Consider the following 26,160-nt stretch of genomic DNA (forward strand, 5'->3'; position numbering starts at 1 on the left):
AGTGTATGTGTAGTGTATGAGTAGTGTATGTGTGTAGTGTATGTGTAGTGTATAAGTGGTGTATGTGTGTAGTGTATGTGTAGTGTATAAGTGGTGTATGTGTGTAGTGTATGTGTGTGTACTGTATAAGTGGTGTATGTGTGTAGTGTATGTGTGTGTAGTGTATGTGTAGTGTATAAGTAGTGTATGTGTGTAGTGTATGTGTAGTGTATAAGTGGTGTATGTGTGTAGTGTATGTGTAGTGTATGAGTAGTGTATGTGTGTAGTGTATGTGTAGTGTATAAGTGGTGTATGTGTGTAGTGTATGTGTGTGTAGTGTATGAGTAGTGTATGTGTAGTGTATAAGTGGTGTATGTGTGTAGTGTATGTGTAGTGTATAAGTGGTGTATGTGTGTAGTGTATGTGTGTGTACTGTATGTGTAGTGTATGAGTAGTGTATGTGTGTAGTGTATGTGTAGTGTATAAGTGGTGTATGTGTGTAGTGTATGTGTAGTGTATAAGTGGTGTATGTGTGTAGTGTATGTGTGTGTACTGTATGTGTAGTGTATGAGTAGTGAATGTGTGTAGTGTATGTGTGTAGTGTATGTGTAGTGTATAAGTGGTGTATGTGTGTAGTGTATGTGTAGTGTATAAGTGGTGTATGTGTGTAGTGTATGTGTGTGTACTGTATGTGTAGTGTATGAGTAGTGTATGTGTGTAGTGTATGTGTAGTGTATAAGTGGTGTATGTGTGTAGTGTATGTGTAGTGTATAAGTGGTGTATGTGTGTAGTGTATGTGTACTGTATGTGAGTGTACTGTGTGTGTACTGTATGTGTGTGTATGTGTGTACTGTATGTGTGTGTACTGTGTGTATGTGTACTGTATGTGTGTGTACTGTGTGTATGTGTAGTGTATGTGTGTAGTGTATGTGTGTACTGTGTGTATGTGTAGTGTATGTGAGTGTACTGTGTGTATGTGTAGTGTATGTGTGTGCACTGTATGTGTAGCGTATGAGTAGTGTATGTGTGTAGTGTATGTGTAGTGTTGTGTGTGTACTGTATGTGTAGTGTATGAGTAGTGTATGTGTGTACTGTGTGTACTGTCTGTATGTGTAGTGTATGTGTGTATATGTGTACTGTGTGTATTGTATGTACTGTGTGTATGTGTAGTGTATGTGTGTGTATGTGTACTGTGTGTACTGTATGTACTGTGTGTATGTGTAGTGTATGTGTGTGTATGTGTACTGTATGTGTAGTGTATGAGTAGTGTATGTGTGTGTACTGTGTGTACTGTCTGTATGTGTAGTGTATGTGTGTGTATGTGTACTGTGTGTGTACTGTATGTACTGTGTGTATGTGTAGTGTATGTGAGTGTACTGTATGTGTGTGTACTGTATGTGTAGCGTATGAGTAGTGTATGTGTGTAGTGTATGTTTAGTGTATGTGTGTGTACTGTATGTGTAGTGTATGAGTAGTGTATGTGTGTAGTGTATGAGTAGTGTATGTGTAGTGTATGAGTGGTGTATGTGTGTAGTGTATGTGTAGTGTATGTGTGTGTACTGTATGTGTAGTGTATGAGTAGTGTATGTGTGTAGTGTATGTGTGTGTACTGTATGTGTAGTGTATGTGTGTAGTGTATGTGTAGTGTATAAGTGGTGTATGTGTGTAGTGTATGTGTAGTGTATAAGTGGTGTATGTGTGTAGTGTATGTGTGTGTACTGTATGTGTAGTGTATGAGTAGTGTATGTGTGTAGTGTATGTGTAGTGTATAAGTGGTGTATGTGTGTAGTGTATGTGTAGTGTATAAGTGGTGTATGTGTGTAGTGTATGTGTGTGTACTGTATGTGTAGTGTATGAGTAGTGTATGTGTGTAGTGTATGTGTAGTGTATGAATGGTGTATGTGTGTAGTGTATGTGTAGTGTATAAGTGGTGTATGTGTGTAGTGTATGTGTGTAGTGTATGTGTAGTGTATGTGTAGTGTATGAGTAGTGTATGTGTGTAGTGTATGTGTAGTGTATAAGTGGTGTATGTGTGTAGTGTATGTGTAGTGTATAAGTGGTGTATGTGTGTAGTGTATGTGTGTGTACTGTATAAGTGGTGTATGTGTGTAGTGTATGTGTGTGTAGTGTATGTGTAGTGTATAAGTAGTGTATGTGTGTAGTGTATGTGTAGTGTATAAGTGGTGTATGTGTGTAGTGTATGTGTAGTGTATGAGTAGTGTATGTGTGTAGTGTATGTGTAGTGTATAAGTGGTGTATGTGTGTAGTGTATGTGTGTGTAGTGTATGAGTAGTGTATGTGTGTAGTGTATGTGTAGTGTATAAGTGGTGTATGTGTGTAGTGTATGTGTAGTGTATAAGTGGTGTATGTGTGTAGTGTATGTGTGTGTACTGTATGTGTAGTGTATGAGTAGTGTATGTGTGTAGTGTATGTGTAGTGTATAAGTGGTGTATGTGTGTAGTGTATGTGTAGTGTATAAGTGGTGTATGTGTGTAGTGTATGTGTGTGTACTGTATGTGTAGTGTATGAGTAGTGAATGTGTGTAGTGTATGTGTGTAGTGTATGTGTAGTGTATAAGTGGTGTATGTGTGTAGTGTATGTGTAGTGTATGTGTGTGTACTGTATGTGTAGTGTATGAGTAGTGTATGTGTGTAGTGTATGTGTAGTGTATGTGTGTGTACTGTATGTGTAGTGTATGAGTAGTGTATGTGTGTAGTGTATGTGTAGTGTATGAGTGGTGTATGTGTGTAGTGTATGTGTAGTGTATGTGTGTGTACTGTATGTGTAGTGTATGAGTAGTGTATGTGTGTGTACTGTATGTGTAGTGTATGAGTAGTGTATGTGTGTAGTGTATGTGTGTAGTGTATGTGTAGTGTATAAGTGGTGTATGTGTGTAGTGTATGTTTAGTGTATGTGTGTGTACTGTATGTGTAGTGTATGAGTAGTGTATGTGTGTAGTGTATGTGTGTAGTGTATGTGTAGTGTATAAGTGGTGTATGTGTGTAGTGTATGTGTAGTGTATGTGTGTGTACTGTATGTGTAGTGTATGAGTAGTGTATGTGTGTAGTGTATGTGTAGTGTATGTGTGTGTACTGTATGTGTAGTGTATGAGTAGTGTATGTGTGTAGTGTATGTGTAGTGTATGTGTGTGTACTGTATGTGTAGTGTATAAGTGGTGTATGTGTGTAGTGTATGAGTAGTGTATGTGTGTGTACTGTATGTGTAGTGTATGAGTGGTGTATGTGTGTAGTGTATGTGTAGTGTATGTGTGTGTACTGTATGTGTAGTGTATAAGTGGTGTATGTGTGTAGTGTATGAGTAGTGTATGTGTGTGTACTGTATGTGTAGTGTATGAGTAGTGTATGTGTGTAGTGTATGTGTGTAGTGTATGTGTAGTGTATAAGTGGTGTATGTGTGTAGTGTATGTGTAGTGTATGTGTGTGTACTGTATGTGTAGTGTATGAGTAGTGTATGTGTGTAGTGTATGTGTAGTGTATGTGTGTGTACTGTATGTGTAGTGTATGAGTAGTGTATGTGTGTAGTGTATGTGTAGTGTATGAGTGGTGTATGTGTGTAGTGTATGTGTAGTGTATGTGTGTGTACTGTATGTGTAGTGTATGAGTAGTGTATGTGTGTGTACTGTGTATACTGTGTGTATGTGTAGTGTATGTGTGTGTATGTGTACTGTGTGTGTACTCTATGTACTGTGTGTTTGTGTAGTGTATGTGTGTGTATGTATACTGTATGTGTAGGGTATGTGTGTGTACTGTGTTTGTACTGTGTGTGTATGTGTGAGTGTGTGTGTGTGTGTGTTAGTGTGTGAGTAAGACAGAAGAGAAAAAAACAGACGTACGTGTGTGTGAAACCATACCGATCCGTTAATGCAGGGGACGTCGTCGTAGTGCAATGCCACACCCGAGGGCCGAGCGTATCCGTTCACCAGCGTGTCCAGGTACGGGTTCGGGGAGATGGCACGCTTACTAGTGAAACTGGGAGCCAACAACAACAACAACAACAACAACACCATAACACACACACACACACACACACACACACACTGCAGCTTAGGTATAATATATTTATAATGAAAAGAATAAAGAAAGAATCCGTGTTATAATAAAAACTCCTTCATAAACCACAGAGTGCAAAAGTTTGTGATAATGAAAGAAAAGAGAAAGAGGGAGAGTGGACAATGAAAGAGAAAGGGGGAGGGAGAAAGAGAGGGATGAGAGTTAAAGGAGAAGAAATGGCAAGAGAAAGAGATGGGGAAAGCGAAAAAAGAGAGTGTAGGAAGAGAAGAATGGAAAGACAGACAGACAGACAGACAGACAGACAGACAGACAGACAGACAGACAGACAGACAGACAGACAGACAGACAGACAGACAGACAGACAGACAGACAGATAGATAGATAGATAGATAGAATCCAGAGATGTTGGATGGATTTCTGTTTCTCACCAGAAGGACTGCTTGGCCAGTTGGATGACGTTAGCGGTGGTTTCAACGTCTATGTAGTCATAGTGTAAAACCGCAGGGTCTGTCGTCGAGCCGGTCTCCGCTAGCAACACCCCCAACCACCGACCCATGCTCTCAGAGGACGAGGCCTGCCGTACACACACACACACACACACACACACACACACACACACACACACACACACACACACACACACACACACACACACTTCTTAATCGTGCAAGCCAGAACAGCTAGAACAGAGCTAAAACAAAACCCGACCAGAGCCAGAACAGAGCCAGAACAGAGCCAGAATGAAGCTAGAATAGAGCCAGAACAGAGCTAGAATAGAGCCAGAATAGAGCTAGAATAGAGCCAGAACAGAGCCAGAATGAAGCTAGAATAGAGCCAGAATAGAGCCAGAATAGAGCTAGAATAGAGCCAGAACAGAGCTAGAACAGAGCCAGAATAGATCTAGAACATAGCCAGAACAGAGCCAGAAAAGAGCTAGAATAGAGCCAGAATAGAGCTAGAATAGAGCTAGAACAGAGCCAGAATAGAGCTAGAACAGAGCCAGAGTAGAGCCAGAATAGATCTAGAACATAGCCAGAATATAACTAGAACAGAGCCAGAACAGAGCCAGAAAAGAGCTAGAATAGAGCCAGAATAGAGCTACAATAGAGCCAGAATAGAGCTAGAATAGAGCTAGAATAGAGCCAGAACAGAGCTAGAACAAAGCCAGAATAGATCTAGAACATAGCCAGAACAGAGCCAAAAAAAGAGCTAGAATAGAGCCAGAATAGAGCTAGAATAGAGCTAGAACAGAGCCAGAATAGAGCTAGAACAGAGCCAGAATAGAGCCAGAATAGATCTAGAACATAGCCAGAATATAGCTAGAACAGAGCCAGAACAGAGCCAAAAAAGAGCTAGAATAGAGCCAGAATAGAGCTACAATAGAGCCAGAATAGAGCTAGAATAGAGCTAGAATAGAGCCAGAACAGAGCTAGAATAGAGCCAGAATAGATCTAGAACATAGCCAGAACAGAGCTAGAATAGATTTATAACATAGCCAGAAAAGAGCTAGGATAGAGCCAGAACAGAGCTAGAACAAAGCCAGAACAGAGCTCCCACCTCCAGCACTGCCACTTCCTGTCCATTCCTCAGCAGCCTAAAAGCGAACGGGTGTTTGGAGTCGAGCCCGGGGATGACCTCACATCCGCGCAGGGGCAACGAGGCCATGTGGGTCTTCAGATCCTCCCTGTCCTTATGCAGCAACAGCTGGTTATCCTTCAGCCGACACCACCTCTCTCTCCAGCGGTTGTTGGACAGAACGTTCAGATAACCTGAACATGGCGGAGAAGTCAAGCACCAAGTACATTTTTTATAAACATTTCAAATAGTTCATATTTAGCTGATCTTCAGGTTTTTTCACTGAACAGTAGCAGCATTTCCAGGTCCCTACTTTTTCACAGTAATAGATGATATCATTCAGGGTTACATTTCTTACAAGCCATGAAACATTCCATCATTTTCAACTAGACACTGTCAGGGTCAGGGCTCAAACCTGGGGGTCGACCCCATGAGAAGCAGGAGCTCTAGGAGTCTGACGCAGGAAAGTGTGTGAACCCGAATGCAAGCAAACTCGGAAATGTCCATTGTTTTAATTTATTTTTATGTCCGAAAAAAAAAAAAACAGAAGAAGGCTAAATATAAATCCACAAACAAAGGTCTGGAAAATTCGACACAAAATCAGAGCCAAAAGAAGCACACAATACAAAAAAGAGGGAAAAAAAATCAACACAAAAACAAACTAAAACAAAGAAAACGGACCACAAATCATCAACGCACAAAGCACCAGACTGATACAAAACTAAACTTACTATAATACACACAGGGCCGATAGGACCAGGGTTGCAAAGGCCAGTAAATTTCCAGTAAATTTCCAGAAACTTTTAATGGGGAATTTTATCTGGAAATATTCCAAGTTGAAAACTTACCAGGAATTTACAGGAATTTTTTTTACAGGATTTGATGGCAATTTTATGAGAATTCATAAGAAATTCGGGGAAATGTATATAAACTGATTCATATACAACCATAAATATAAACATTTAGTTTGGTCATAAGCTGATATGCATTCAGACATACAAATAAAAAAATTTATTTAATTGATAAGTTGTATAATTTTGTTGCATCTCTTACACACAGCACAAAGAAGTTTTGAACATAATTGTATGTAACATTTACCTAAAAATTTTATTCCCATTAATTCCTATGGAACTTTTCAGTCTTAAAAATTCCTGGAAATTTTCAACATCTTTAAGCTGCTCCTGTTAGAACTTTCCACAAAAGATCATACCTCTCCATATAACTCTGTCCTCTACATCTTTCTCTTCCAAACCAACCACCTTCATGTCTTCCTTCAACACATCCATTAACGTCTTCCTCTTTTCCTCCTTCCTGGGGTCTCCATCTTCAGCATTCTCCTACTGATATACCCCATGTCCCTCCTCTGCACATGTCCAAACCATCTCAATCTCCATTCTCTCACCTTGTCACCAAAACGTCCTACATGCACGTTCCCTCTAATAAACTCACTTTTAATCCTGTCCATTCTCGTGCCTCCTGATTAAAATCCCAGCATCTTAAACTTGTCTTTGAACAGCCTCCAGCTCCGCCTTTTTTCTTTTTTTTTTTGTCAATGCCGCTGTCTCGGAACCATACAACACAGCACATTTTACCAGTCTTTTAAACGTTCCCTTTCACTTTTAAAGAGACCGTCTATCACAAATTATAAAACAGCGCCATCTGGTGGGAAAGACCTGGCATCACAAGGAAAGAAAATAAAATCCTTGCAGGAAGTTATTTATTTATTTATTTATTTATTTATTTTTCTTTTTACTACTTATCGTTACTTATTAAAGTTTTTTCCAGTCCTAATTTTAGTCTCGAATCAGGCTATTTAAAACCAGTCAAATGCATTATTTTAGGTTTTTGTCGTTCTGGCCAGTATGTACCATTTTCTTCCAGACCATTAGAAGGCAGCATTACTGCCATTTTTTTGCTCATTAAATGAATACACCCATCTCCTTGCTCCTTGGACTTCTTTGACTTGTAGCACAGGATGCGGGAGGACACTAACAAACGAGGGATCTATTCGCCGTCGCTTCATTTTCATTGACATTTATCAGCATTTTGCAGACACTCTTCTATCCAGACAGACTCACAATTACCTCATTCATACAACTAAGCATCTATTTACTTAAGGGCCTTGCTCAGGGGCCCAGGAGGAGCAGATTGTTGCTGTGTGATTTTAACTCACGACCTTCAGAGCCAAAGTCTAATGCCTTAACCACTACATTCCCACCTTCCCCCCAACTTCTGAGCTATCATTAGTATGAATACATATTCATTAATAATTGTCTCTGCAGGTGAATCGTTTGCTTTAGACGATTCTTTTAAACGGCTCAGGACAAACGATTTGTCTCTGTGAATCCTTATTTAAAATGAAAGTGAGCGTGTGCTTCCCGTGGTGTCTGAACAGTTCTGAGGTTAAGGCTCTGGGTTGCTGATCAGAAGGTCGATGGTTCAAGCCCTGATAAACAAGGCCCTTAAACAAGGCCCTTAACCCTCTATGCCCCAGGGGGCGCTGGCACTGGCCATCGTTGGTATGTGTGAAGAAAGAATTTCACTTTTATGTACATGTGACATGTATAAAGCACCTCTCTTTTATCATCACACGTGACTGTTTTTTAACTCGTCCTCTGGTCTCACCGCTTGTCGGGACGTCCTCCTCCGCCGATGACGTCTGTTCATCCGTGGACGGTTTCTTCTTCCCCAGGCTGATGATCTTGGTGATTTTCTTCCCTGCCCCCTTCCCCACTGTGCTCTTTTGTTCAGCCTTCGAGTTCTTCTTTCCTTTAGCTGGAACAAAAAAAATCGGACAGTGTCGATACATACAGCCATTTTTAGTTCAGTTCGAGTTCAGTTAGTAGATCAACCATTGGCATAAAGAAATCACGTTACAGAAATCTGGGTGTTCGTTTTGAAGTTTGTGTATAAGATTTAACCCAAATGCTCGTGCGATCAACACCTGAGCCACTTTACGCCCTCATTTATAGTGGTTTTATCCATGAGACGAAAAAATCAAACAGCACTGGAATTCATCCCCATTAGACAATCCTTCCCTGAGGTCCAGTATCTGAAATTCCACAAGCAAAGGTTTATTCATTGCCTGAGTGATGCTTGAAGCCTGGTTCAAAAAATAATGCAATAATCAAAAGTCAAAAGCTCAGGGTCAAAATTTGGCTCAGTGGTTTATCACAGGCTTTAAATGCTGTTACAGAGAACTAATCAAATACTGCAAAAACACGATTATTGACAGAAGTTCCAGGAAGTCATGCATTATAATATTTTTTCCTTCTTCTTTCCTTGTGATAACTACTTAATTGTCCTCATGATCTCGACATAACAGACGTGTATTTAGGTGAAGCGGTCAATCACTGACAGACACAGTGTTATTTGAATAAGTTCCTGATCAAAGCAAAAGCGAATGCGAGCATCCACGATGCTGCTTCTAGAACACGCTCTGATGCCGAATACACACATAAATGAAGTCGCGATCAAAAGGAAACGATGTTTATGTCGAAATCACGAAAAAATGAAGTTCAACTTTTGTTATGGTGAGAAACCGATGTCATGATCACGAGAAAAAAGGTCAAAAGGCATGGCCTCTTAGGACTTCCCGAATTATTCTTCAAAAGATAAATATTTTCCTATTTAACTTCGGTCGTGTTAAGATCATGGAAAACTTTTGTTTTGTCGAGAAAATTGAGTCGTGATCACAAGGAATCAATGTTTATGTCAAGCTCATGAGACAATGAAGTCGTGATCACGAGAAAACAAGAAAGAATGCATGAGCTCTTAGGATTTTAAGATAGATAAAAGAAAGATCATTATTTTTCTATATCCACAGGCTGAAATTCCACAGGCCTAAAGCAGGCTGAGGTTTCATCTAATGGAAGATTGATAAAAAAAATTTTTTTTAAATCCAGTCTTTCTCTTTTAAATCTGATTGTTGCTCATTTTGAGCAAAAAATCTGTTGTAAAGAGTTTATAGTACATTTTATATGTCATTTGAAGCCAATATTTCATGGGATCCAAAGACATTTTATACAATACTGTGCCTCGGATTTTGTGCTAATGGATTTGTAAAGAACCACAAATAGATGGAATCGGGTGTCCAAACACTAAAGATGAAGGCCATGGACGGACACGGAAACCATGAAGATGCTTGACTGAGGACGATGAGATGTGTGCTGGCAACTTCTTTAATTAAAGCTGAGCTGGTGTGTGTGCAGCAGAAACCAGAGACGCAGATGCAAAAGCAATTCGACCTTTTTTATAGGACTTCTGTTGCAATTCTTTCTGAATACGAGGAAAAAAAATTCAGCCATCACTCTAATTTGAGTCCACGTAGTTCGGGCAGTTGCACGAGCTGGAAAGAATGCGGGGTGATTGAACGAATCCGTGCAGCCAGCCGTTACTTCACGCCTCCTATTTGTTCCTCCTTCTGGTGCTGGCCGAAAATCGAGGGTGGTGGCAGGGCACCGGAGTGACGAAGGCACATCTGGAGCAGTCGTCACACTCACAGATGTGCGATTAGATAAGCCGATGAGGTTTAAGTTTCACTGGTTAGATCATTGTTAAAATGACTACCAGGTTGTAGGTGTTCAAATAAGTTCCAGGGTCCTAAAGGGTGGGGTTTAGTATTATAAAGTTGTGCAGCCTCAGAAAGTTTCAATCTGTAACCACATCTGGGAAAATTTCCTGATTAATCTCCTTCAATCGTCATCTGTGTTCACTTTAAAAATAATACCGCATCAATATCACCTTTTGTGGCCCCGAAGCAAGAAAATCAGTCGCACAAATCTAACTGCACTGGAATTCAGCCCTAATAGATAATTTCTTCCCCGAGGTCCACCAGATGAAATTCCACAAGCAAAGCTTTGAATGAAGCTTGGATAAAAAGAACACAATCAACTTCAGCAAAATGTGTTTCTCTGTCGTGTGTTTGGAATCGCTCGTTTGGAGGAGGCTTCAACATCTCATGAACAAAATCAGCTCGTAGGTAACTCCGCTCAGGAGACAGGGTGTAAAGAGGCTCACCCTGATTTATCACAGGCTGTAAATTTAGTCTGCTTATTTAAGGTTGGACAAATAAATAAAAAATTTAATGGCTTTCGTTCAACTCATGACTGCAAATTAAATGAGTTACTTTATCCACCTAATCTTCTTCTTACTATAAAACCAAAGGCCAGTGTGCTTTCTGTTGTATGTCCTTAATTCTGCATGTCAGGGTCATGGCCTTGGAGAGTAACTGTACCCTCACATGCCATGTCTCATGATCTCAGTACTATTATAGTACTCAGTACAATACTACAGTATTGTCGTAAAGTTGTAAGATTTTAGTCGGATATCATGAAGTTTTAAAGTTCATTAGGATATCATAAAGTTGTAAAGTTTTGTACAATATTGTGTGAAGTTGCGAAGTTTTGCAGGATATTAAAAAGATGTAAAGTTTCAGTGGAAATAAGGAAGTTGTAAAGTTTTGTAGAATATCATAAAGTTGTAACGTTTTGTACAATATCATGAAGTTGTAAAGTTTTGTAGGACATTATAAAGATGTAAAGTTTAGTAGGATATCATGAAGTTGTAAAGTTTTGTACGATATCATGAAGTTGTAAAGTTTAGTAGGATATCATGAAGTTGTAAAGTTTTGTACAATATCATGAAGTTGTAGAGTTTAGTAGGATATCATGACATTGTAAAGTTTGGTACAATATAATGAAGTTGTAAAGTTGTGTGGGACATTATAAAGATGTAAAGTTTAGTAGGATATCATGAAGTTGTAAAGTTTTGTACGATATCATGAAGTTGTAGAGTTTAGTAGGATATCATGACATTGTAAAGTTTTGTACAATATAATGAAGTTGTAAAGTTGTGTGGGACATTATAAAGATGTAAAGTTAAGTAGGATATCATGAAGTTGTAAAGTTTAGTAGGATATCATGAAGTTGTAAAGTTTTGTACAATATCATGAAGTTGTAGAGTTTAGTAGGATATCATGACATTGTAAAGTTTTGTACAATATAATGAAGTTGTAAAGTTGTGTGGGACATTATAACGATGTAAAGTTTAGTAGGATATCATGAAGTTGTAAAGTTTAGTAGGATATCATAAAAATGTAAAGTTTTGTAAGATCTAAAGTTTTATATTATGCCACGAATTCGCAACATTTTATAGTATTTTATACAGTTGTAAAGAATATTAGGATGTTGTAAAATGTTAACATTTTATATATAAAAATTATTTAGTTTTTTTTATTACGTTGAAAGATTTGTAGTTTGTAAGACTTTATAGTCATGCCCTTGAAATTTAAAAGTGTACTACGCTGTAATGTATCTTCATTAATAACCATACCAATGTGTGTTTCCTAGTATTGATTTAGCAATCTTAGCTAGCTTTGTCACAAGCACATACTGTCATGTAACACAGAATAGTATTGTAATGCTTTTCATGCGTCACTTGACTCTGTATTCTATATACACACATTTATTTTATGTAGGGTGATTTACCTGAATCTTTTCCATCTGAGATGCCGTTATCATGACTGGGCTCTCCATCAGAACTCGGCCTGTCACAGGACAACTTCTGCAAGAGCCATAAATTCACAAATATAAAACAAAAGATTAAAATACACAAATCCCAAACCACTGGATTTCAATAGTATGAAATAAAAAAGTGTGTATATGCAGATGGTGACAAATTAAAGAATAAATGTTGAAGTAACTCTCAGTATGAAGGCTGTGTGTATAACCTGACACATGGATATATTTCTTACATTTACAATATACAAATTTACAACTTTACCAAGTATACAAAACTCTACATCATAGTAAACATGCCAAATTTACAAAATACTAAAAACTTTACAACTCTACAAATGACTATAAAAGCATTATATCATACTAAACATAAAAAAAAAATGTACACACTGTACTAAACATTATAACTTTACAACATTTTACACATATGTAATAAATCGCATGTTATGGTCTCTTCACAAATGTTCATTGCTCCAGTAAAGTAACACAGAGGGGTTTAATCGTTATTCTTTGCAACCCGCAGTGTTGTGGATCAACATCCTACTTACACACTCATTTACTCATTCACATCAGTTTTATAGAGAAAGTCTAGTGTGTGTTTGGGTTATTATTAAGTGTGGATAAGTAGAGATTTGACAGTCTATAATTAAAGGTATTCAAAGAGCCATTTAATGCTCTCTCGCTCTCTCTCTCTCGCTCTCTCTCCCTCTCTCTTTTTTTTCTCACACACACACACACACACACACACACACACACACACACACACACACACACACACACACACACACAGCAAATCACAATAAAACTAATGATGGGGTTTACCTTTTCCAGCTCGGCTTTGCTGACAGAACATCCGGACATGGCTCCATCAGAGTCCACTGCTCCATTCCCATTAGCACACACCTCTCTCATCACCTTATACACACACACACACACACACACACACACACACACACACACACACACACACACACACACACACACACACACAAAAAAAAAAAAAAATGCTCACTAAATAGGACGTAGATACTTTTGACAAGTTTAAAAAGCAGAACAACAACATCACTGAAATAAACAGACATTTTAAAGGTTTTAAATTCAAATAATCATTAAATACATCAATTATTAATTATTACATTAATACAATTATTAATGATTGATTTTCATGCTACTTATTATATAATATAATCATAAATAAAATACATACAATAAAATATTTTACAGTTACATTTCATGTAATACATTAAAAATGATTTTATTATTATAATTTTAAAGTTGTTTAAGTAAAGTGTTTTATGTTTTTTTCTATAAAAATTGCCTTTTTATGTTTTTTTATTTTTAATTTTCTATATAAGGAATTGATTAAAGAAAAGTAATTTAAAAATAAAAGTCAAAAAATAATTTATTAACATTTTTTTATTACTTATTTTGTGAAATTTCAAATGTTTTGCAATTAGTTTAACGCTTTAAATAATGAATTTATTTATTTAATATCTATAAAAGGAATATTGTAATTAATAAAAAATATTATATAATGTTACTTTCGTTTTTTTAATAAATCCCATTTTTATTTATTAACAATTTTCATAGTATTTTAAAATAATTCATTACATTACAACAAAAAAAAGATTTAACCTTTTACACCACAAGTAATAATTAATATTTGTGTTGTTGTCAGGGGTAAAAAAAACAAGGTCAGATCTTAGTAGTAACAATTGAACCTCCTATTACAGACGTGTTCACTGTGATCCCAAAGCGTCAGTGTTCCGGCAGGCAGCATGCAGCGACGGCTTGCACCTAATGGCATGCAGTCCGAGCTGTAACATGCAGCAGTGCTCCCTCTGCAGGCTGCACCAGGAACATACTCAGATATAAAAAAACATCAGGGCGGGTCATCGCTTTATACGAACAGCAGGATTGACGTTCTCTTCACTAAGTGTTAGTTTGGTCTCCATCAGCCAGATGTACACATACACTACATGGCCAAAGGTTTCTGGACACCTGACTATAAGATTTAGTCCCCATTTACTATTATAGGAACCTTCACTCTTCTGGGAAGATGTTCCACTAAATTTGTGTGAGTTTCTTTTAGTCATAAGGGTGTTAGTAAAGTCCAAAAGTATTAAATAAGGTTGAAGCTCTATAGCAGGAGATCTTCCACTCCAACCTATGGAAAGCAGATCTTCATGGAACTGACTTGTCATGCTGGAACAGGTTTGGGTCTCCTAGTTCAAGTGAAGGGAAAGTTTCATGCTGCAGCATCCAAAAACATTCTGCCTTCTGGTTTTAAGAAGAACCACATATGAGTGGGAAAGTTGGGTGTCCCAATACTTTTGACCACACCGTGTATATCACTCTTTGGATATTTGCCCATGAAATCGGAATGCAGGTGGAGGCAACTGTTTTTTTTATTTTATTTCCACTTTATAGCCATAAACTGTAACAGCAGCTCTTCTCACACACACACACACACACACACACACACACACACACACACACACACACACGGCAATCTCTTACCGATTCAGCCAAAGGCAAGAGAGATAAAGAGAGAGAAGAAAAACAAGAGGAAGGAAAAGAACAATAAACGAAAAGAAATAGAAGAAAAAAGAAAGATCGATGAAACATATATGAGAAGAAGAAAAGGAAGAGGAAGAAGAAGTTTGTGCAGAGATCTGGAGCCGAGGAGTTGGGAGACAGAATAGAAAAAAAAAGGAAAAGAAAAGAAAAGATGAGAAAGTACTGCATTATTGCTACAGCAGGGAAATAATTTACATAAACAGGACATGATTGTAATAATTACAGGATGCAGCTCATTAATAATGTAGTGAAGCCCCGCCCCCTTTGTCTGATTTGATCATGTGATTTACATTTACATTTATGCCATTTGGCAGACACCCTTATCCAGAGCCATGTACAACTCTTAGTGGTGCAGGGATTTGACCATGTGACCTTCTGATCCAGAGTCAAACACCTTAACCACTGAGCTTAAACTTTCCAAATGGCATTTGTCAGACGCCCATATCCAGAGCGACTTACATTTATCTTATTCACCTGAGCTGCTATGGGCTTAAGGGCCTTGCTCAGGGGCCCAGAAGTGGCAGCTTGGTGTTGCTGGGGCAAGTTTTATTACCCACAGATGGATAAACAGAGCCTCATTAATACATTCAGATGAAGAACACACTCTGCTTCATCACCTCAGACCTTCTCCAGATGTTCTACTCTATTCCATAAGGCTGACTTCGAAATAAAATGTAAAACCTCATTTGACGTATTCAACAACATGGATCAGTAATAGGAGCTCTTCTTCACATTCCTCTGCCTGGAACTGATAACCTGTGAGTGGTGCCTTTTCAGAACCTCCATCCTGTACATTCATATTCCTGTCTATTTCCTTCTCTGAGTGATTATTGTTTTGTGACTTTTCTGCTTTGTGAACTTACTGTTTTTATTGTGTAGTTATTGTGTGTTTCTAACTGTTTTTATTGTGTAGTTATTGTGTGTTTCTAACTGTTTTAATTGTGTAGTTATTGTGTGTTTCTAACTGTTTTTAATTGTGTAGTTATTGTGTGTTTCTAACTGTTTTTATTGTGTAGTTATTGTGTGTTTCTAACTGTTTTTATTGTGTAGTTATTGTGTGTTTCTAACTGTTTTAATTGTGTAGTTATTGTGTGTTTCTAACTGTTTTAATTGTGTAGTTATTGTGTGTTTCTAACTGTTTTTATTGTGTAGTTATTGTGTGTTTCTAACTGTTTTTATTGTGTAGTTATTGTGTGTTTCTAACTGTTTTAATTGTGTAGTTATTGTGTGTTTCTAACTGTTTTTAATTGTGTAGTTATTGTGTGTTTCTAACTGTTTTTATTGTGTAGTTATTGTGTGTTTCTAACTGTTTTTATTGTGTAGTTATTGTGTGTTTCTAACTGTTTTAATTGTGTAGTTATTGTGTGTTTCTAACTGTTTTAATTGTGTAGTTATTGTGTGTTTCTAACTGTTTTTATTGTGTAGTTATTGTGTGTTTCTAACTGTTTTTATTGTGTAGTTATTGTGTGTTTCTAACTGTTTTTATTGTGTCGTTATTGTGTGTTTCTAACTGTTTTTATTGTGTAGTTATTGTGTGTTTCTAACTGTTTTTATTGTGTAGTTATTGTGTGTTTCTAACTGTTTTTATTGTGTAGTTATTGTGTGTTTCTAACTGTTTTTATTGTGTAGTTATTGTGTGTTTCTAACTGTTTTTATTGTGTAGTTATTGTGTGTTTCTAACTGTTTTAATTGTGTAGTTATTGTGTGTTTCTAACTGTTTTATTTGTGTAGTTATTGTGTGTTTCTAACTGTTTTTATTGTGTAGTTATTGTGTGTTTCTAACTGTTTTTATTGTGTAGTTATTGTGTGTTTCTAACTGTTTTAATTGTGTAGTTATTGTGTGTTTCTAACTGTTTTTATTGTGTAGTTATTGTGTGTTTCTAACTGTATTAATTGTGTAGTTATTGTGTGTTTCTAACTGTTTTTATTGTGTAGTTATTGTGTGTTTCTAACTGTTTTAATTGTGTAGTTATTGTGTGTTTCTAACTGTTTTAATTGTGTAGTTATTGTGTGTTTCTAACTGTTTTTACTGTTTTTCTAACTGTTTTAAAACTGAAAAATGGCAGATAAACAAACACAACAAAGTTCTAAAGTTCGGTCTTTTAAACATTAGATCACTTGCACCCAAAGCACTGATTGTAAATGAGATGATCACAGAGAATAATCTCTCAGCACTCTGTCTCACTGAGACCTGGATTAAACCAGGTGATTATATGGGTCTAAACGAGTCGACACCGTCAGGATATGTTTATAAGCATGAGCCCCGTCAGACTGGTCGTGGGGGGGGGGGGGGGGGGTGTAGGAACCATTTATAGTGCTTCTCTTAATGTTAGTCAGAGATTAGGATTCAGCTTTAAATCATTTGAAGTGCTCGTTCTTAAAATTGCACTTTCAGAGATGCATAGAAAACTCGCTCTGGTCACCGTGTACAGACCCCCAGGACCCTACGCTGATTTTCTTCATGAGTTTGCTTGTTTTCTCTCAGACCTCCTGATCAGTTTTGATAAAGTGCTGCTTGTAGGAGATTTTAATATTCATGTAGATGATGAAAACGATGCCCTAGGATTATCATTTGTCGATTTACTAAACTCTTTTGGAGTTAAACAAAACGTCACCAGACCAACCCACCGTTTTAACCACACACTAGACTTAATAATATCCCACGGAGCAGACGTCACTGATATAGATATTTTACCCCAGAGTGATGACATCACAGACCATTATCTCCTACTGTACACACTACCGGTAGAGCAGATTAACCGTGTTTCACCACGGTATCGACTTGGTAGGACTATTATTCCAACCACTAAGGACAGATTCATAAATAACCTGCCTGATTTATCTCAGTTTCACATTAAACCCATAAATGCTGATCATCTTGATGAGATGGCGAACAACATAGACCTTATTCTCACTAGCACTTTAGACACTGTTGCCCCCATCCGGTTAAAAAAGGTTCGAGAACAAGCACCTGCACCTTGGTATAATAGTCATACACATGCCCTAAAGAGAACAACACGTAATCTGGAGAGAAAATGGAGGAAAACTAAATTGGAGGTATTTAGAATTGCGTATAAAGACAGTATGCTTAGCTACAGACAGGCGCTAAAAGCTGCTAGAGCTAAACACCTGAGCAAACTCATAGAAAATAACAAAAACAATCCCAGGTTCCTTTTCAGTACAGTCGCTAAATTAACAACAAATCAGGGATCTGAAAAATGTGTTCCATCACAGTTTAGTAGTGAAGACTTTATGAATTTCTTCACTGAAAAAATAGATAACATTCGAAAAACAATTGTGGCAGTTCAACCTCTGACAGCATCTCCCGACACAATCGTACTTACAACCCCACAACTACACTGTTTTACATGTATAGGACAGGAAGAGCTGTATGATGCTATTATGAAAGCTAAATCAACAACATGTCAGTTAGATCCAATTCCCACTAAACTACTGAAGGAAGTGTTATATACAGCTGGTGAGCATCTTTTAAATATTATTAACTCCTCACTATCGTTAGGTCATGTCCCTAAATCCCTCAAGTTAGCAGTTATTAAGCCCCTCATTAAAAAACCTAATCTGGATCCAAACACGCTATCGAATTACAGACCAATTTCAAATCTCCCATTTATGTCTAAGATTTTAGAAAAGATTGTCGCTGCCCAGCTATGTAACCACTTGCAGGAGAACAATATCTTTGAAGAGTTTCAGTCAGGTTTTAGGCCCCATCATAGCACAGAAACTGCTCTAGTTAAAATCACTAACGACCTGTTTTTAGCTTCAGACCAAGGCTACATCTCCCTATTAGTTTTACTAGATCTTAGTGCTGCGTTCGACACTATAGATCATGATCTTCTCCTCGATCGCTTACAGAATTACATCGGTATTCAGGGACAGGCATTAAGCTGGTTTAAATCCTACCTGTCCAATCGTTACCATTTCGTAGATTTAAATGGAGAGCTATCCAGGATAATGCTAGTAAATTATGGCGTGCCACAAGGGTCAGTTCTGGGACCCCTGCTTTTTACAATATACATGCTTCCATTAGGAAATATTATTAGAAGGCATGGAATTAGCTTCCATTGTTATGCTGATGATACCCAGCTATATATTTCATCCAAACCAGGCGATACAGCTCAATTAGCTCGCATAACTGAGTGTGTTGAAGAAATAAGAGATTGGATGACCCATAACTTTCTGCTATTAAATCCTGATAAAACTGAGATTTTGCTCATCGGCCCAAAAAATAGTACACAGAAGCTCCAGCATCTCAGCCTGCATTTAGACGGTTGTTCTGTAACTACTAGTTCAACGGTAAAAGACCTGGGAGTTATTTTAGACAGCAACTTATCTTTTAAAAATCACATCAATCAAGTTACAAAAACAGCCTTCTTTCACTTTAGAAATATTTCTAAGCTAAGAAATATGTTATCTATATCTGATGCAGAGAAGCTCGTCCATGCGTTTATGACCTCTAGAATAGACTACTGTAATGCATTACTAGGTGGATGTCCTGCATCATTAATAAACAAGCTTCAGTTAGTTCAGAATGCCGCAGCAAGAGTTCTTACTAGGTCAAGAAAATACGATCATATAACCCCAATCTTATCGTCCCTACATTGGCTTCCTATTAAGTTTCGAATAGACTACAAACTACTGCTACTCACTTATAAAGCACTAAATGGTTTGGCTCCCATGTATCTATCCAGTCTCTTAACACGCTACAATCCGTCACGCTCCCTGAGATCTCAAAACTCTGGGCTTCTAGTAGTTCCTAGAATAGCAAAGTCCACTAAAGGCGGTAGAGCATTTTCACATTTAGCTCCTAAACTCTGGAATAGTCTTCCTGACAGTGTTCGGGGTTCAGATACACTCTCCCAGTTTAAGTGTAGATTAAAAACATATCTTTTTAGCAAAGCCTACACATAACACACATCACACACATCACATCACAACCTTGTGCTCCAGAACATCTGATCACATGCACATTATCAACTTGTGCTGTTAATATCATGAACAGCAGCTACGCTAATTCCTCTCCACTGCTTCTCTTTCTCTCCCCATCCCGAGGCTTCCTGAGGTTTGGCCAGCTCCAGTCACGTCCCACCTCGTGAAGATTATGGACCTATGGATGATCATGGAGAAGTAGATGCCGAGTGTTTAAAGGCCCTGGCATGGAGAAGCTGATGCTGGATCTATGATGATCACAAATTGTTCTGTATTGTTGAAAGATTTATGACCAAACTTTTGATGTCACCCATATGAGGATGGGTTCCCCTTTGAGTCTGGTTCCTCTCAAGGTTTCTTCCTCATATCATCTAAGGGAGTTTTTCCTTGCCACTGTCGCCACGGCTGCTCATCAGGGACAAACGCACACCATTCACCTTCACTGTTGTTTTCTGTAAAGCTGCTTTGAGACAATGTCTGTTGTGAAAAGCGCTATACAAATAAACTTGACTTGACTTGACTTGACTTGACTTTTTATTGTGTAGTTATTGTGTGTTTCTAACTGTTTTTATTGTGTAGTTATTGTGTGTTTCTAACTGTTTTAATTGTGTAGTTATTGTGTGTTTCTAACTGTTTTAATTGTGTAGTTATTGTGTGTTTCTAACTGTTTTTATTGTGTAGTTATTGTGTGTTTCTAACTGTTTTTATTGTGTAGTTATTGTGTGTTTCTAACTGTTTTTATTGTGTCGTTATTGTGTGTTTCTAACTGTTTTAATTGTGTAGTTATTGTGTGTTTCTAACTGTTTTTATTGTGTAGTTATTGTGTGTTTCTAACTGTTTTTATTGTGTGTTTCTAACTGTTTTTATTGTGTAGTTATTGTGTGTTTCTAACTGTTTTTATTGTGTAGTTATTGTGTGTTTCTAACTGTTATAATTGTGTAGTTATTGTGTGTTTCTAACTGTTTTATTGTGTAGTTATTGTGTGTTTCTAACTGTTTTTATTGTGTAGTTATTGTGTGTTTCTAACTGTTTTTATTGTGTAGGTATTGTGTGTTTCTAACTGTTTTAATTGTGTAGTTATTGTGTGTTTCTAACTGTTTTTATTGTGTCGTTATTGTGTGTTTCTAACTGTTTTTATTGTGTAGTTATTGTGTGTTTCTAACTGTTTTTATTGTGTAGTTATTGTGTGTTTCTAACTGTTTTTATTGTGTAGTTATTGTGTGTTTCTAACTGTTTTTATTGTGTAGTTATTGTGTGTTTCTAACTGTTTTTATTGTGTAGTTATTGTGATTCTAACTGTTTTAATTGTGTAGTTATTGTGTGTTTCTAACTGTTTTAATTGTGTAGTTATTGTGTGTTTCTAACTGTTTTTATTGTGTAGTTATTGTGTGTTTCTAACTGTTTTTATTGTGTAGTTATTGTGTGTTTCTAACTGTTTTAATTGTGTAGTTATTGTGTGTTTCTAACTGTTTTTATTGTGTAGTTATTGTGTGTTTCTAACTGTTTTTATTGTGTCGTTATTGTGTGTTTCTAACTGTTTTTATTGTGTAGTTATTGTGTGTTTCTAACTGTTTTTATTGTGTAGTTATTGTGTTTCTAACTGTTTTAATTGTGTAGTTATTGTGTGTTTCTAACTGTTTTTATTGTGTAGTTATTGTGTGTTTCTAACTGTTTTAATTGTGTAGTTATTGTGTGTTTCTAACTGTTTTTATTGTGTAGTTATTGTGTGTTTCTAACTGTTTTAATTGTGTAGTTATTGTGTGTTTCTAACTGTTTTAATTGTGTAGTTGTGTGTTTCTAACTGTTTTTATTGTGTAGTTATTGTGTGTTTCTAACTGTTTTTATTGTGTAGTTATTGTGTTTCTAACTGTTTTTATTGTGTCGTTATTGTGTGTTTCTAACTGTTTTAATTGTGTAGTTATTGTGTGTTTCTAACTGTTTTTATTGTGTAGTTATTGTGTGTTTCTAACTGTTTTTATTGTGTAGTTATTGTGTGTTTCTAACTGTTTTTATTGTGTAGTTATTGTGTGTTTCTAACTGTTTTAATTGTGTAGTTATTGTGTGTTTCTAACTGTTTTAATTGTGTAGTTATTGTGTGTTTCTAACTGTTTTTATTGTGTAGTTATTGTGTGTTTCTAACTGTTTTTATTGTGTAGTTATTGTGTGTTTCTAACTGTTTTAATTGTGTAGTTATTGTGTGTTTCTAACTGTTTTTATTGTGTAGTTATTGTGTGTTTCTAACTGTATTAATTGTGTAGTTATTGTGTGTTTCTAACTGTTTTTATTGTGTAGTTATTGTGTGTTTCTAACTGTTTTAATTGTGTAGTTATTGTGTGTTTCTAACTGTTTTAATTGTGTAGTTATTGTGTGTTTCTAACTGTTTTTATTGTGTAGTTATTGTGTGTTTCTAACTGTTTTTATTGTGTAGTTATTGTGTGTTTCTAACTGTTTTAATTGTGTAGTTATTGTGTGTTTCTAACTGTTTTAATTGTGTAGTTATTGTGTGTTTCTAACTGTTTTTATTGTGTAGTTATTGTGTGTTTCTAACTGTATTAATTGTGTAGTTATTGTGTGTTTCTAACTGTTTTTATTGTGTAGTTATTGTGTGTTTCTAACTGTTTTAATTGTGTAGTTATTGTGTGTTTCTAACTGTTTTAATTGTGTAGTTATTGTGTGTTTCTAACTGTTTTTATTGTGTAGTTATTGTGTGTTTCTAACTGTTTTTATTGTGTAGTTATTGTGTGTTTCTAACTGTTTTAATTGTGTAGTTATTGTGTGTTTATAACTGTTTTAATTGTGTAGTTATTGTGTGTTTCTAACTGTTTTTATTGTGTAGTTATTGTGTGTTTCTAACTGTTTTAATTGTGTAGTTATTGTGTGTTTCTAACTGTTTTAATTGTGTAGTTATTGTGTGTTTCTAACTGTTTTTATTGTGTAGTTATTGTGTGTTTCTAACTGTTTTAATTGCAGCTGTACTGTGAAAAGATAAACACAGAAGGGTGCCTGAGGGAGAGATGTTCAGGAGGTGTTGGTGTTAATGCAGAAGGTGTTCATTGGTTTGAGGTGCTAGTTCAAGAGGTGTCTGTGTTTCTTGGTCAGAAGGTGTTTAGGAGGTCATAGTGGTGCTACCTTATGAGGTGAAGAGGTTTTGGTGGTGCTCGGTCAGTAGGTGTTGAGGGGGTGTTGGTGGTGCTTGTTTAGGAGGTGTTGAGGAGGTGTTAGTGGTGCTTGGTCAGAAGGTGTTGATTGTGCTTGTTCAGGAGGTGTTGAGGGGGTGTTGGTGGTGCTTGGTTAGGAGGTGTTGAGGGGTTGTTGGTGTTTGTTTAGGAGGTGTTGAGGAGGTATTGGTGGTGCCTGGTCAGGGGGTGTTGGTGGTGCTTGGTCAGGGGGTGTTGGTGGTGCTTGGTCAGGAGGTGTTAAGAAGGTGTTGGTGGTGCTTATTCAGGAGGTGTTGAGTGGGTGTTGGTGGTGCTTGGTCAGGAGGTGTTGAGGAGGTGTTGGTGGTGCTTGTTCAGGAGGTGTTAAGAAGGTGTTGGTGGTGCTTGGTCAGGAGGTGTTGGTGGTGCTTGTTCAGGAGGTGTTTAGAAGGTGTTAGTGGTGCTTGGTCAGGAGATGTTGAGGAGGTGTTGGTGGTGCTTGGTCAGGAGGTGTTGAGGAGGTGTTGGTGGTGCTTGGTCAGGAGGTGTTGAGTAGGTGTTGGTGGTGCTTGTTCAGGGGGTGTTGAGGAGGTGTTGGTGGTGCTTGTTCAGGAGGTGTTGAGAAGGTGTTGGTGGTGCTTGGTCAGGAGGTGTTGAGGAGGTGTTGGTGGTGCTTTGTCAGGAGGTGTTGAGGAGGTGTTGGTGGTGCTTTGTCAGAAGGTGTTGAGGAGGTGGTGGTGGTGCTTTGTCAGGAGGTGTTGAGGAGGTGTTGGTGGTGCTTGGTCAGGAGGTGTTGAGGAGGTGTTGGTGGTGCTTTGTCAGGAGGTGTTGAGGAGGTGTTGGTGGTGCTTGGTCAGGAGGTGTTGAGGAGGTGTTGGTGGTGCTTGGTCAGGAGGTGTTGAGGAGGTGTTGGTGGTGCTTGGTCAGGAGGTGTTAAGGAGGTGTTGGTGGTGCTTGGTCAGGAGGTGTTGAGGAGGTGTTGGTGGTGCTTGGTCAGGAGGTGTTAAGGAGGTGTTGGTGGTGCTTGGTCAGGAGGTGTTGAGGAGGTGTTGGTGGTGCTTGGTCAGGAGGTGATGTTGTATAATTTGTTCTTGCAGTGTGTTTACCTTGAGCCACTCTTCAGCCTGCTCCTTACTGTGCACAGCCAGCACCAAAGCATCTGCCCCCTGGTGGACAATCTTCAGCTCGTGCTTCTTCTTCTTGCTGTCTTTGGGGATGTGTGTAACACTACAGCCAGAGAGGAGGAGCTCCATCTGAGGAGTGTGGTCTTTAGATGACTTGTAGCACTTGGAGAAAAAAAAGAATAAATAAATAAATAAAGAAAGAAAGAAAGAAAGAAAGAAAGAAAGAAAGAAAGAAAGAAAGAAAGAAAGAAAGAAAGAAAGAAAGAAAGGAAGAAAGGAAGAAAGGTCAGACATGTATTCTGATTTGTACTTTCATTTTTACCTGTACTGTATGACCTAAAGTTTGTGGACACCTGACCATAAGATTGCTAAGTGATTTTTGAACATCCCGGTTCACATTTCCTATTATAAGAACCTTCATTCTGCTGAGAAGAAGTTTGTCCTATAAAATTGTGTGCCTGCAACGTGTGGAGAAGAACCCCGTATGTCAGGTGTCCCAATACCTCTGGCCTGACAGTGTGTGTGTGTGTGTGTGTGTGTGTGTGTGTGTGTGTGTGTGTGTGTATGACAGTGTTAACGCTCACGAGGAGTTTATTGTCCTTGATGACGCAGAGCAGTTTGCTCCACTGTCCGAAGCGTTTTTTGCGCAGGAGAAAAGCGCAGATGCGAGCGTCCTTCACCAAGTCCATAGACGCCTCCTCTGAGGGCCACTGATGCCGCATCTTCTGCCCCTTTCCATCCTCCTCTTCCTCATCGTACGACTCGTACGAGCTGCTCATGGCGTCCGAGTCGTACTCTGAGACGAGAGAACAGATTTACGCTTATGAAAAATGCAAAAACACTTTTTGTGTTACGTGTGTGTGTGTGTGTGTGTGTGTGTGTGTGTGTGTTCTCACGGGAGGTGATGTATTCTGGAGCTTTCCCAGGACCCAGGGGTACGGCTTCTTCATAATAACCCTCAGGAAGGGAGGAACTGGGCAAAGGAGGTGGTCCGTTATCAGGAGGCTGCAGACCGAGAGAAATAGAGAAAAAGAAAGAGAAAAGAATGATAGAGAGAGAGAAAGAGAGAGAGATTAGGATTTCGATCGGCAACTGAAGAAAGAAATGAGCTGAGGGGGCGGAGCTACAACACATGAACAAAGCCTCACAATAAACAATTCATTAAATGTAATTCAATAATATTAATACATTTATTATTTTTTTTCCTATTACTTTTTTATATAAATAAATAATATTTAACAAGAATAACCCAGCCATTAGGGGGGCAAACCCAGCCATTAGGGGGGCACAAGCCAGTGTACTCTTAGTGCCGGTCCCAAGCCCGGGTAAATGGGGAGGGTTGCGTTAGGAAGGGCATCCAGCGTAAAACATGTGCCAAATCAAATATGCGGATCACAAATAAGAATTTCATACCGGATCGGTCGAGGCCCGGGTTAACAACGACCGCCACAGGTATCGTTAGCCGACAGGGTACCGGTGGAAATTGGGCTACTGTTGGCCGAAGGAGGAGAAGGAGAGGAGGAAGGCGTCTACAGAGACGGCAGGAAAAGGAGCAGTGTAGGAGAGTAGAGGTTCGGGTTGGTACTTTAAATGTTGGTACTATGATGGGTAAAGGGAGAGAGATAGCTGATATGATGGAGAGGAGAAAGGTAGATATGCTGTGTGTTCAGGAGACCAAGTGGAAAGGGAGTAAGGCCAGGAACATTGGAGGTGGGTTTAAACTGTTTTATCATGGTGTGGATGGGAAGAGAAATGGTGTAGGGGTGATTCTGAAGGAAGCGTACAGTAAGAGTGTAGTGGAGGTGAAGAGAGTTTCTGATAGGGTGAGGATCGTGAAGGTGGAAGTTGAAGGGATGATGATAAATGTCATCAGTGCCTATGCTCCACAAGTTGGCTGTGAGATGGAGGAGAAAGAAAGATTCTGGAGTGAATTAGATGAAGTGGTAGATGGTTTACCTAGGAAAGAACGATTGGTGATTGGGGCAGACTTTAATGGGCATGTAGGTGAAGGGAACAGAGGTGATGAGGAGGTGATGGGTAGGTATGGTTTTAAGGAGAGGAATGTGGAAGGGCAGATGGTGGTAGATTTTGCTAAAAGGATGGAAATGGCAGTGGTGAACACGTATTTTAAGAAGAAGGAGGATCATAGGGTGACGTATAAGAGTGGAGGAAGGTGCACACAGGTGGATTATCTTCTGTGTAGGAGATGCAACCTGAAGGAGATTGGAGACTGTAAGGTGTTGGCGGGGGACAGTGTAGCTAGACAGCA

At 38.1% G+C, this 26,160-nt stretch overlaps 1 protein-coding gene and 1 long non-coding RNA gene across 15 annotated transcripts in view; one reads left to right on the forward strand and one right to left on the reverse strand.

Moving 5' to 3' along the window:
- afap1 (actin filament associated protein 1) overlaps positions 1-26,160 on the reverse strand; it is a 98,246-nt gene that overhangs the window by 12,467 nt on the left and 59,619 nt on the right. For 7 of the 13 annotated variants that reach the window (XM_083557443.1, XM_083557442.1, XM_083557448.1 and 4 more), the window contains exons 4-12: positions 24,788-24,896; positions 24,476-24,687; positions 23,874-24,053; positions 12,926-13,018; positions 12,074-12,149; positions 8,211-8,360; positions 5,568-5,779; positions 4,439-4,584; positions 3,833-3,968 (exon numbers count right to left, since the gene is read on the reverse strand). In XM_083557443.1, the coding sequence (XP_083413569.1) occupies positions 3,833-3,968; positions 4,439-4,584; positions 5,568-5,779; positions 8,211-8,360; positions 12,074-12,149; positions 12,926-13,018; positions 23,874-24,053; positions 24,476-24,687; positions 24,788-24,896 (1,314 nt within the window). The remainder of the gene's footprint in view (positions 1-3,832; positions 3,969-4,438; positions 4,585-5,567; positions 5,780-8,210; positions 8,361-12,073; positions 12,150-12,925; positions 13,019-23,873; positions 24,054-24,475; positions 24,688-24,787; positions 24,897-26,160) is intronic. The other 6 variants (XM_083557452.1, XM_083557445.1, XM_083557451.1 and 3 more) reach the window with 1 other exon arrangement.
- LOC310735034 lies at positions 23,005-23,854 on the forward strand. 2 transcript variants are annotated; one of them, XR_014536189.1, is made up of 3 exons: positions 23,005-23,323; positions 23,359-23,417; positions 23,523-23,854. It is a non-coding gene; the product is annotated as an uncharacterized lncRNA (long non-coding RNA). The 2 variants fall into 2 exon arrangements; XR_014536190.1 differs by having other exon boundaries at positions 23,005-23,312.

Source organism: Silurus aristotelis, assembly GCF_946808225.1.
Source record: "Silurus aristotelis genome assembly, chromosome: 12".
In the NCBI taxonomy this organism is placed as follows: domain Eukaryota; kingdom Metazoa; phylum Chordata; class Actinopteri; order Siluriformes; family Siluridae; genus Silurus; species Silurus aristotelis.